The sequence below is a fragment of the Apis florea genome, unplaced genomic scaffold (genome assembly GCF_048593485.1).
Source record: "Apis florea isolate Af1SG1 unplaced genomic scaffold, ASM4859348v1 contig_2492_pilon, whole genome shotgun sequence".
NCBI lineage: Eukaryota > Metazoa > Arthropoda > Insecta > Hymenoptera > Apidae > Apis > Apis florea.
In genome coordinates this window covers 1,514,208-1,526,055 of record NW_028256593.1, presented here as the reverse complement: position 1 = coordinate 1,526,055, position 11,848 = coordinate 1,514,208, and the positions used below count along the sequence as shown (strand labels likewise).

The 11,848-nt window shown below is 23.3% G+C and overlaps 2 protein-coding genes and 4 non-coding genes across 7 annotated transcripts; 1 reads left to right on the top strand and 5 right to left on the bottom strand.

The window, feature by feature from the left end:
* Positions 1-14: 14 nt before the first annotated feature.
* Gp93 (heat shock protein 90 Gp93) lies at positions 15-3,634 on the bottom strand. The gene is made up of 4 exons (XM_003694077.4): positions 3,426-3,634; positions 3,242-3,328; positions 2,442-3,048; positions 15-2,366 (listed from the first exon to the last, which is right to left on the bottom strand). The coding sequence occupies exons 1-4, from the start codon at positions 3,568-3,570 to the stop codon at positions 710-712; spliced, it is 2,496 nt and encodes an 831-aa protein (XP_003694125.2). The 5' UTR covers positions 3,571-3,634; the 3' UTR covers positions 15-709.
* Positions 3,635-4,995: 1,361 nt separating this feature from the next.
* Positions 4,996-7,616, top strand: LOC100867131 (calcyphosin-like protein). Of its 2 annotated transcripts, none has more exons than XM_003694079.4 (5): positions 4,996-5,207; positions 6,199-6,355; positions 6,587-6,764; positions 6,845-7,054; positions 7,206-7,616. In XM_003694079.4, the coding sequence occupies exons 2-5, from the start codon at positions 6,201-6,203 to the stop codon at positions 7,305-7,307; spliced, it is 645 nt and encodes a 214-aa protein (XP_003694127.1). In that variant the 5' UTR covers positions 4,996-5,207; positions 6,199-6,200; the 3' UTR covers positions 7,308-7,616. The 2 variants fall into 2 exon arrangements, with proteins under 2 accessions (XP_003694127.1, XP_086762116.1); XM_086905990.1 differs by having other exon boundaries at positions 5,062-5,207; positions 6,569-6,764.
* Positions 7,617-8,808: 1,192 nt separating this feature from the next.
* Positions 8,809-8,879, bottom strand: TRNAG-GCC (transfer RNA glycine (anticodon GCC)). Its single transcript has one exon. It is a non-coding gene; the product is annotated as a tRNA-Gly (tRNA).
* Positions 8,880-9,447: 568 nt separating this feature from the next.
* TRNAG-GCC (transfer RNA glycine (anticodon GCC)) lies at positions 9,448-9,518 on the bottom strand. Its single transcript has one exon. It is a non-coding gene; the product is annotated as a tRNA-Gly (tRNA).
* A 1,185-nt stretch (positions 9,519-10,703) lies between these two features.
* TRNAD-GUC (transfer RNA aspartic acid (anticodon GUC)) lies at positions 10,704-10,775 on the bottom strand. The gene has a single exon. It is a non-coding gene; the product is annotated as a tRNA-Asp (tRNA).
* Positions 10,776-11,620: 845 nt separating this feature from the next.
* On the bottom strand, positions 11,621-11,692 carry TRNAD-GUC (transfer RNA aspartic acid (anticodon GUC)). Its single transcript has one exon. It is a non-coding gene; the product is annotated as a tRNA-Asp (tRNA).
* Positions 11,693-11,848: the final 156 nt, after the last annotated feature.

The window sequence follows — 11,848 nt, the reverse complement described above, 5'->3', positions numbered from 1 at the left end:
AATAAAAATTTGACTTTGTTAAACTCAATAGTTTATTGATTTCGATAAATATAAAGATCCATCTTTAAATTATATTCGTATAAAAACAAAATATTAAATAATTGTTTTTTATTTTTATTTTTGACAATGAAGAATATTATAGTAGTTTTTCAATTGATGAATTTTTGGAATTTTATTTTTTACTTAAAAAAAAAAAGAAATAAATAAAAATAATCTCTAATCAGAAATAATCTTTTCATATAAAAAAACTAATGATATTTCAATAATATCTTTTTAAATATTTTTTATATAAATACAAATGCATTTAATCCCATCATAAACTTATATATATTTATTAGGTTCAGTCAGTAATTTCTTTCACTTTACTTACATATATAAAAAGATGGAAGATCAAACGAAATAAATTATGGATAAATTTTTTTTACCAAAAATGGAACTTATGAGTCTACAAGTATTATGACAAACTTAATGAGTGATATATTTTTTTCTATACTTGCATAATTATCATATCCTTTGATGCATAGTTGCAATATTATTATAAAAAAAACAATGTGACATAGCAAAGCATCATCAAAGGATATAACTATTTTTTACTCTGTACAATAGTTCATATTTGCTTGCAACAATAGTTGCACCTTCAATGATAATCACTATACATTGTATAGCCATACAACTAAAAAATTATATTCTAATGTGATACAATTTTCAATTATAATTCATCATGTTTTTCTTCATCTTGATCATCTTCATTTGTATCCATATCAATAATTTTTTCAGAATCTTGTTTTTCTGTTGGTCCAGATTCTTCTTCTTGTATTTCTTCCTCTTCAGGAACTTCATCTAGAGAAATACCTAAAGTCTTTCTCATTAATTGCTCTACACTATCCGCAAAACTGGCAGTTTCTCTGAGCATATATCCTGATCGAAGGGTGGCTGTTCTGAACATCATCAATGCAATATCCTTTGCTGTCTGATCAGTAGTATCAACTTCTACTCTACGCAAAAGTTCTCTAATAAGTGGATGTCTTGGATTGATTTCCAGAGTCTTTTTTTGATTCAAATAATAATTTTTCTGAGGATCATCAGTCTTTTGATGAGCATTCGAAATAGCTAATCTTTCCATATTTCCTGTCCATCCAAACATACTAGCAACCAAAGCACACGGAGAATCTGTAAGACGTTCGGAAACCTGAGCTTTACTGATGTGATCCTTCAAAACATCATTCAGCCATTTAACCAATGGTTCAAAAGTAGTTTTCAATTGTTCCATTCTTTCTTTGGCCTTTTCGCCTTCATCAAGCGAAAATCCTTCTTTGGCTACGTTCTGGAACTTCTTACCATCGAATTCAGGAAGAGCAGAAATAGCATATTCATCAACTGCTTCGGTAAGATATAGAACTTCATAGCCTTTTTTATCTAATCTTTCTACAAATGGAGATTTTTTTACTTCTTCTTCAGAAGAGCCAGCAATATAATAAATGAATTGTTGACTAGATTTCATTCGGGTTACATAATCTGATAATGATGTAAAATCTTTTTGTGTAGAGGACTGAAATAACAAAAGTTTGGATAATCTGGCTCTATTTTGAGCATCTTCGATCACACCCAATTTAATATTAGTACTGTATTCTTTCCAGAATTTTTCATAATCTTCCTTAGGAATCTTTTTGATCATATCTAATACTTTCCTAATTAATTTTTTTTTGATTACTTTAATAAGTTTATGTTGCTGTAAGTTTTCACGTGAAACATTTAACGGTAAGTCATCGCTATCAACGATACCACGAATGAAGGATAAATAGTTAGGCATCATATCTGTAAATTTATCTGTGATGAAAACTCTTCTGACATATAATTTAATATTGTCTGCTTTAGTACCATAACGATTAAAACTATCACTTGGCTGAACTTTAGGAATAAAAAGAAGCGATTTAAAGGTGACTTCACCTTCTGCTACAAAATGGATTTTTGCTAAAGGATCCTGAGTATCTTTTGTTAAAACCTTATAAAAATCATTATAATCTTTATCTTCAACTTCAGATGGCTTTAAAGTCCATATAGGTTTAGAATCATTTAACAATTCCCAATCCCAAACAGTTTTATCAACCTTCTTTGTTTTCTTTTCTTCTTCTACATCTTCTACTTTTGCATCCTCTTCCTCATCCACTTTATCTTCAATAGAATCTTTTTTTTCACCTTCATCTTCTTTTACTCGTTTCTCTTCTTCTTCCTCTTCTTCATCTACTTGGATAACTTTGCTGCTCCATAAATATATGGGGAAATTGATAAATTGTGAATATTTCTTTACAAGATTTTTAATAGTATCTTCTTCTAAAAAGTCCAATGCTTCATCTTTTAAATGTAAACTGTAATTGAAATATAATTATAAATTTTGAAATTTTATAAAAAATAAAATATGAAAAAATTGTTGTATTTTTTACCTCACTGTAGTTCCTCTCTTTAATGTATTTCCCCTAGGATCTTCTACAATGCTATAACTGCTACTATCAGACTGCCAAATATGTTGATTATCTTCATTATGCTTAGAGGTAACTATTACTGTATGAGAAACCAAGAAAGCAGAATAGAAACCAACTCCAAATTGGCCAATCATATCATTTAAATCTTGAGTATTAGAAGTTTCTTGCATTTTGCCTAAGAATTCAGCAGTTCCTGATTTAGCAATGGTTCCAAGATTGTTAATTAATTCATGTTTGGTCATACCAATACCAGAATCAGTTATACTTAATATTTTATTTTCTTTATCAGATTTTATTCTAATTGCTAGTTCTGGATTGGTATCCAAAACATTTTTATCAGTAAGTGAGAGCAATCTGATTTTATCTAATGCATCAGATGCATTAGATATCAACTCTCTCAGAAAAATATCTTTGTTACGATATAAAGAGTTTATAATAAGTTTCATAATACGATTGACTTCAGTCTGAAAAGTAAATTTTTCAGCTTTTTCCCTAAGTTCTTTAATTTGAGCTACATTTAATCCATCAAGTTTAATTGCTTCCTCTTCTCTTTGAATTACTTCATTATCTGTAAAATTACAAATTACAAATTAATTAATTTTATCTATAAATTACCAATTTTATTTATTAAAAAATATATTATAAACAAAATTATGAAAAAATATTTTTAATATTGTCTGCGTGTGAAATGAAATGTGAATATAAGATAAAAGAGCGGTTTGTTCAATTGTTATTAAATAAATGATTTCGAAATATTTTACCCGTTCGAGATCCTTCGCGGCTAGCACTCAAATCATTTTCCACAGTTCCAATATCTTCTTCCACCAAATTCTCTGCTCTAACAAATCCTACATAACAAAGATATATTGATGCTCTTACTCAATTAACATATGCATTTTGAAACAATTTTTTCCATAATTACAGATTTTTTTAATTAAAACTCACCTGTTAGAAAGAAGAAAATCGATAGCAACATTAACGCTTTTCTCATTGCTGCCGTGAACTGTTTCCGAATAATGGCAGGAAAAAAGCGAAATATTCCCAAATTCACTTCAAACACTACGATCCACTGTTTTATGCCGACTGTCATATAATCTAACCCACGATACTTTCATATAGTAAAGACTTTAGTGATCCACCAATAAAATGACCCCACGCAATACACATTGACCAATGAGATAAAAGCCGGTTAAAACTCGGTCCAAATGTCTTCTTGGCATTGGTAGATAGATGTAACATATGGTATTTTCTATTCTAGAATATTCTTTTATGTTTTAATAAAACATTTACAAAATAATTAATTTTTTCTATTATATTTTTTATATAAACAATAAATTATGTATTTATTTTTTTATTTAAAAAATACATAATGATTTAAACAAACATTTGAACAAATTTTAAGTTATAAAAATTATTATCGACAGAAAATAAATGTAATTTCTATTAGTCGATAACTTATCATCATTTTAAATTAATAAAATTGTGATAAAATAAATTTAATATTTTAATTTTTTATTTTATATTTAAATAATCATTATATAATTATCATATCATTATATTATTGTATAATTATTGTAAATTCGAAAATTTATTTTATATATGCTTACATATATACATATATACTATATTGTTACAGATTGCTATTACTATCAGTATGTATCATAAAAGATTTTCTTTCGAAAGTTTAACAAATGAGGATTTTTATACAGATATTAACTATATCTTTATTAATGATTGAATTTATTATAATATTATAAATTCAATAAATTCAATAAAGTAATTTTTACTTTTTTTTATATTAATTGATATTTTAGAAACATAATATATAATTTCATAAAATATTATATTACATTTTGCCTGTGTTTATTGTATCACAAGATAATAATTTAGTACTTAATTTAGTATATTACATAATTATACTATATAATTATATAATTATGCAGCAAAATAAAATTTAAAATAATTATTATAATTATTTTTAATTAAATATAATTAACTTATTATATTAATAACTAAAATATCGAATAATATAATTTATCGAAATATATTTATATATATATACAATGTAAAAATTAATATTATTACATTGTATATCAAGTATACTTACATTGTCCAAAAAATTTTTCACGTAATATTATTTTTATCATATATATTGTACCGATTGTGAATAAATCTCTTGGAGCACAAACCGGATATAATCTTATATTTTAATAATTATGCAATTAGAAAATTTTAATGCTTTTAAATTCAATAAATTTATTTTTTAAATTTTATAAAAAACTTTTTATTTTCAATAATTTCAATATTTTCTTGGAAAATATGGTGACAATGAAATATAGAAATTTTTTGAGAAGTAAATTTTTTGTGAATAACCATGTAAGAATTATCGACAGGAAATCGGTATTCGTGACTGATCACGCGTGAATTTTTTGCTGATACATATGTTGTGACCAATTGGTTGTTATGGATACGTTTTCTACAAACTATTGTACAGATTATATATCGAACACACCTCATTTTCATATATGAATGTGTTTTATCTATTATGTGTAATGTATAATATCCTATAGAATGCGCGAATCCAGGGAATCCCCTGTCGTCAATTGCCTTTTGATCCTCTTCAAAAGAGCCACGAATTTTTTTCGCATTCCTTATCATTAACAGTTGATCAGATTTTCTTTAAAAAATTAATATATGCAGTTCCAGTCTTACCTTCTAAATATCAAGGTAAGTTAGATCACAAAAATTAAAATTAATAAATGAATAAAAATTTTTTCTGAATAATTATATGATGGAGATAATCATTTGAAATTATTGGTATAAATAAAATATTTTAAAGATGAACGATGACGATGTAAAAAAAAACTAATTAAGTCTCTAATTAAGAATTAAGGATAATTAATTATGGATTTTATTAATAATATTAATATGTTTTTCCTAATATGACTTGTTTAAAAATAAATCTTTCTTCATTGTTTTTATAAATAATTTTAATATTAAATTTATTTATATTTATTTCTATAAATAATAATTAATTATTCTATTGATTTTTACAAAAAAAACTTCTTAAAAGTTCACTTGAATTTATACATTGATATTGTCAATTACAATTTTAATTATCATATATTTAATACTCCATATTTGTAAATATATACAGTTAAATAATTTAAGCATCTTGATGAATTAAAATATCAAAAACTATTCAATGATTTAAATAAATAAAAGCAAAGTCGATGAGAAATAATTTTATCAAATCTTTTTTGTTTTTTTCTTATTATGTACTTAATTAATTAAATGAAAATGGAATCGTTCGTTAATATTTTGAAAGAAATTAATTTGTGTTTTAATGAATGAATTGATCGAAACATATATAAAGAAATATATAAAGAAATAAAATATATGCATGTAATAACATAAAATTAATAGTAAAACTCGTATTTTTTCTTCAATTTATTTTCTTCGTAAGTTTTTCATTTATTTTTGTCTTTATCTGATTGAGATAATCAATAACAGGAATCAACGGTTAAATGCATATTTGATCCAAAATGAATAGAATAATATTAAATTTCTAAAATATTCAAAGATAGAATTAAAAATTGTTTTATTCGTTTTTTTATTAAAATAATTTTAAAATCAAATTTTTCAGATATTCATTTGCTATCTCTCTTTTAAACTGATGCGTCATAGCCGTGAGTCATAATATGGTTTTCTTTTTCAGGAATGTTCTTGAATAGACCTCAAAGCGCAACAACCAGGCAAGAGATTGAGATGATCTATAAAGCTCAACAGGCCTTGCAAAGCACCACAGATTCTACAGAAAAACTTCGTTTGCTTTGCCTGGCCAGAGGTGCCAATGGTATTCTTGGTTTGGGCAGGTAAGTTGATAATACTGTTTTTTTAAAAGAATTTTTTTAAATACATTATATATAATATGGCACAAAAATAATAAAATATACAATTCAAAATTTATAAAAGAAAAAATAATTTTTTTTAATATGAAAAAATTTAAATTTGTTACTTTTTTTATTTTATTATTTTAATGAAATATAATTTATTATATCGTAGCTTATAGAATGAGAAATTTCTAGAATGTTTAATCTATATAGAATTTTTCGTCGTATGGATGATGATGGAAATAAGAAATTGAACTTAGAAGAATTCACCAAAGGTCTCGAAGAAAGTGATTTGGATATTTCAGATGAAGAGATTCAAGAAATGTTTAACAAATTCGACACAGATAACGATGGAAACATTAACGTCGATGAGTTTATTATTGGTATAAGAGTATGTGTATTTTCATAACTTATATATAAATACTTTTCCATTATTTATCGTTGAATTATTAAGAAAAAAATTCTTTTTAGCCCCCAATGTCTCAAAATCGCAAAAATGTAGTAGATCAAGCCTTCAAAAAATTGGATAAAACTGGTGATGGAGTGATCACGATCGATGATTTAAGAGGAGTTTATAACGTTAAGTGTCATCCCCGTTATATCAGTGGCGAAGAAAGTGAGGAAAGTATTCTCAACAAGTTTTTAGCAAATTTTGAAGAGAACAATACTAGAAATGGCACAGTGAGTATTTTTTTGTTTCTAGGAAAGATTTCTATGAAATTTTATTTTTTTCTATTAGAATTTTTAAATAGAGTAAATGGATTACTTTCTTCTAGTTTTGATATGAAAAGTAATTTTGAATAAGGTATTGAATCTATATTTTTTGTTACAGGTTACCGAAGAAGAATTTACGAATTATTATAGCGCTATCAGCGCAAGCATTGATCATGATGCCTATTTTGATCTAATGATGCGAAATGCTTACAAACTCTGAATCTTGTAATAAAATATTCCTCCAATTTAATTTTCATTACTTTTAAACTTATAGCACTTTGCGATCAATGTCGATTTTTAATGCATTCATGCAACTGGTAGTGACTAATAAAAAATTTATAGATAGCTTTAGATAGTTTACGGAAGTTGGCAATTTAGTTTACGTAATAATTCATAATCACTAGTTTCTTTTAAATCGAAATTTTATCTAATTAATCGATGAATTGTATTGATTAATGTATCAAGAAGATAAAAATTCTTATAAAAATTAAAAATATTTCTAAAAATAAAAATATAATTATATATTATATATAATTATAAATATTTCTATAAAAATATATATATATATATATATATATATATATATATATATATATATGTGTATCTTTCTTTTCATATATTTCGCTATATATTTCTTAATTTGATCCAAAAACATTTCCTATGATTCTTAATTTTTGTATAAAAATTTAATTGATATTAATTAATGCTTGTAATAGCAAATATATTCAAAAATTTGCATGCGTTTTTCACTTTTTATTCAGATATAAAAATTTTCTACAATCTTCGGTTTAATTTGAAATTCACTCTGCCAGGTATTGATATGTGTACACAACCATTTATAAAATGTGTGCGTAGCTTATAAGAACAGAAGCTTGGTTATAGGGTCCAACACAGTGAAATGATATATATTAAACTGACATAGGAATCGAATCCCGTTATGTCAATTATTTGTATATCCATCAAAAATAGAGTTTTCGTCTTTTCATTTCAGAGTGATAAACATTGAATACTTATTATTAGTTAATTAGAAAAAAAAAACATAATACTCATCTCATAAAAACACAATTGTTGAGAATAACTTTGGCAGCCAAGCATACAAAAAAACTGCGTCAAACATGTTTTATTGTATTCAAATATTGAATAATAAATATTTTCATTCTTGTATAACTTAATTTCACTTGTTTAATTTTCAGAACGTAACTTTTTTTATATTTTAATTCTAAAATGTTAAAAATTTTTTTTAATTTCAATCTTTTTATTATAGTTAAATATATTTTGAAAAAATGATAAAAGCTGAATATTACTTAATTCTATTTAAGAATCCTTACAAAAACTTTCGTTCTTACAGTATGAGTTTCTTCGGTTTCTTGTAAATTTTAATATCCATTTAGTATCGATCTTTTTAAAAATATTTCAATTAAAGAAATATTTTTTCTTGATGAAAGTATTTTCTATTTTGATGTTCAATAGATATTTAATAGAATAATAACCTTTGATAATAATTAATTATTTAAATTTTTTTATAATAAAGATATAATAATAAAATTATTATCTCCGACATAATAACAATAATAATTGTATTATTTTGTAAAGTTATTATTTTCATAAAATCCAAAAAACGTAAAAATTGCAGTACAATAATATGAAAATTATTATTTATTTATTTCAATTTTGAATTTTTTATTTTTTCTAATGAAATTATAATAAAGTAAAAAAAAACTTGCATCGGCCGGGAATCGAACCCGGGCCGCCCGCGTGGCAGGCGAGCATTCTACCACTGAACCACCGATGCTATACACATGATAAAATATGCATAAATTATAGAATATCTCAAAGTATGACTTTTTTTCTACTCAAATCTGAAGAGATTCAAAAATGCATTGGGAGGAAAAAAAGAAAACTCAGAACATTCTTGACAAATTGTTATTAGTTGTGAATAAAACTTCGACAATAAACAAATCTTTTTATATTATTTTATTTCTGTGTTTAATGATTCCAATTTTATCTTATTTATATTTCGTAAATATGTATTTTATAATATTATTTAATACATTTAAAATTTATTATTATATAAAATTACAAATTATATGAATTAAAAAATACGTATTATTATTCTTTCAAGATAAAATACCTACATAAAATTTTCAAAAAATTTAAATTTATTAATTGTATCAATGTATAAGTATTAATTGAATTGTTAAATATATTTAAGAATTTATTTATTTATATGAAAAAATAATGAATAAAATAAAAATATATTTTTTATATTAAAAAAGAACAAGATTTATTATAAGATTATATATATTTTATAAAATTATAATAAAAAATAATATGTAATAAAATCTAAAAAAAAAAAAACTTGCATCGGCCGGGAATCGAACCCGGGCCGCCCGCGTGGCAGGCGAGCATTCTACCACTGAACCACCGATGCTTGTTTACTTCATTCTAAATATATATATAAAAGTTGTAATATAGTCTACTTATAATAAATTTTATATTATCTATAAATTCTATATTATAGAATACAATCTAATACAAAATTATCAAATAATCTTTAGTTACTAATATTCAAAATAATGATTATTTTTTAAAATTTTTAATTATATATGGGCGATCAACTACTAATTAAAAATAAAAATTTCCATAATGTCGTTACAGAAATTAAAATGTCAGAATCTTTCTTAGATTGATATCATTTATCATCTGACTTAACTTAAAAAGAGAATTTCAGCTCTTTTTGTTTTCTCATGAATATGAAAGCGCTATTTCTTACGATTGTACTATAAATAGATTTAATCGACTTCTTTTGAATTGATAGACTATGATAGATATTTACGATAGAATTATTACTATTGTTAGAAATAATTTTACCAAAAATCTTGATATGCCTAAGAACATTTAATTTGTAATCTTGTATTTGATATGTTGCGTGTGTTTTTTAATATTTTGTGTTTTCTATCTTCATTCAATATATGCTACTAAGGTTAATAAAAATTAAATCATAATATATATATATATATATATATATGTTGTATATACATGTTATAATAAGTTAGAAAAATATGAGTATCTAGAATAGATTCATTGAAAAATGTAATGACTATATAATTATAGTTGCTGCAGTTATAATAAGTAATATTGCGAATGCAAATGTATAGAAGAAGAAGGTCTTAAATCTTTTTTATTTAGAAATTTCTTGTGTTTATTGTTTAATATAAATGTATAATTTACAACTTATTTTTATTAATACACATTAAGGAATATAGAAAATCTAGATAGCGATTAATATAAAAATATACAATACATACACATATAATATTATATGTATATGATTATAAAATATAATATATGTTGTGAAAAAAAATATGAGCTTCAAAAATATAAATGGATATTTGAATACGGGAGAAAAGAAAGCTAATCTTTTAAAGGAATCATAAATTATGATTTTACTTATATTATATCGCAAGTTAAAAAGTTCAATGATTTTAAACATTATTTAAAATTTTCAAGAAAACAGATACCAAAAATAAATATAAATAAAGAATTTTATTAAATAAATTGCAATTAATAATTTTAAATAAATTACTAATGAACATAGAAATAAAAAAAAAGTACCCTCCCCGTCGGGGAATCGAACCCCGGTCTCCCGCGTGACAGGCGGGGATACTAACCACTATACTAACGAGGATTTTAGTGATGTTTTATTTTCTTATTCACTAATGACGAAATAGATATATTTTGAAATAAGTTTTAAAAATCAAAACTAATATTATCATTTTCAATGTCTTGTTACAATTATTATTAACATATTATTATTCATAGATGGTATTAAATTAGGTCCAAATAAATTACTTTTTATTAATTTTTTATATTTGTATAAATAATATATAAATAAATAATATAATAACATAAAAATAAATATTATTATTTCAAAATAAGAATATAATATATATATATATATATATATATATATATATATATAATACATATAATTATATAATACATATAATACACATTATACAATACACATAAATAATACTATTTTCTGATTGAGTATAATTGTTTACTTTTTTATTTTACATTTTTTAAACTGAATTATATTTATTATTTTCATATAAAAAAATACAGAATTAATTTCAAATTATCTTGTTCTTCGATTTACTAATATTAATATAAATATGTTTTTGCAAACAGCTCAATTATTATTCTAATTATAATTAATGTTCTAATGTAAAAATAACAATTTATATTGAATTAGAAGTTTGGACATCACTGTTTGTAAATAATGGTATTGTAAAGGTAATATATTATATATAGCGTATTATTTGATTGATTATTAATACACTCAACAATATTTGATATTTTAATTTATATTAAATCTTATTATTTTTTGAAAATATATATATTCTAAAATATATATATAAAATATACTTTTTAGGTATTTTATCAATTTAATTATTAGATATATTTTAGTATTTATAATTATTTATAAAAAAAAAATTATTCGAAAATTATGAAAAAGTAGAAAAAAACCTCCCCGGCGGGGAATCGAACCCCGGTCTCCCGCGTGACAGGCGGGGATACTGACCACTATACTACCGAGGATTCGTCGTCATTATTTTTTTAATTAAATATTATGAATAAAAAATTTATATTTTATAAAATTCCTTTAATATAAAATATTACATTTAAATGATTATTTAAATTTTACATTTTACATTTACAATTTTATTTGAAATCTATACTTTTGTAAAAGAACTA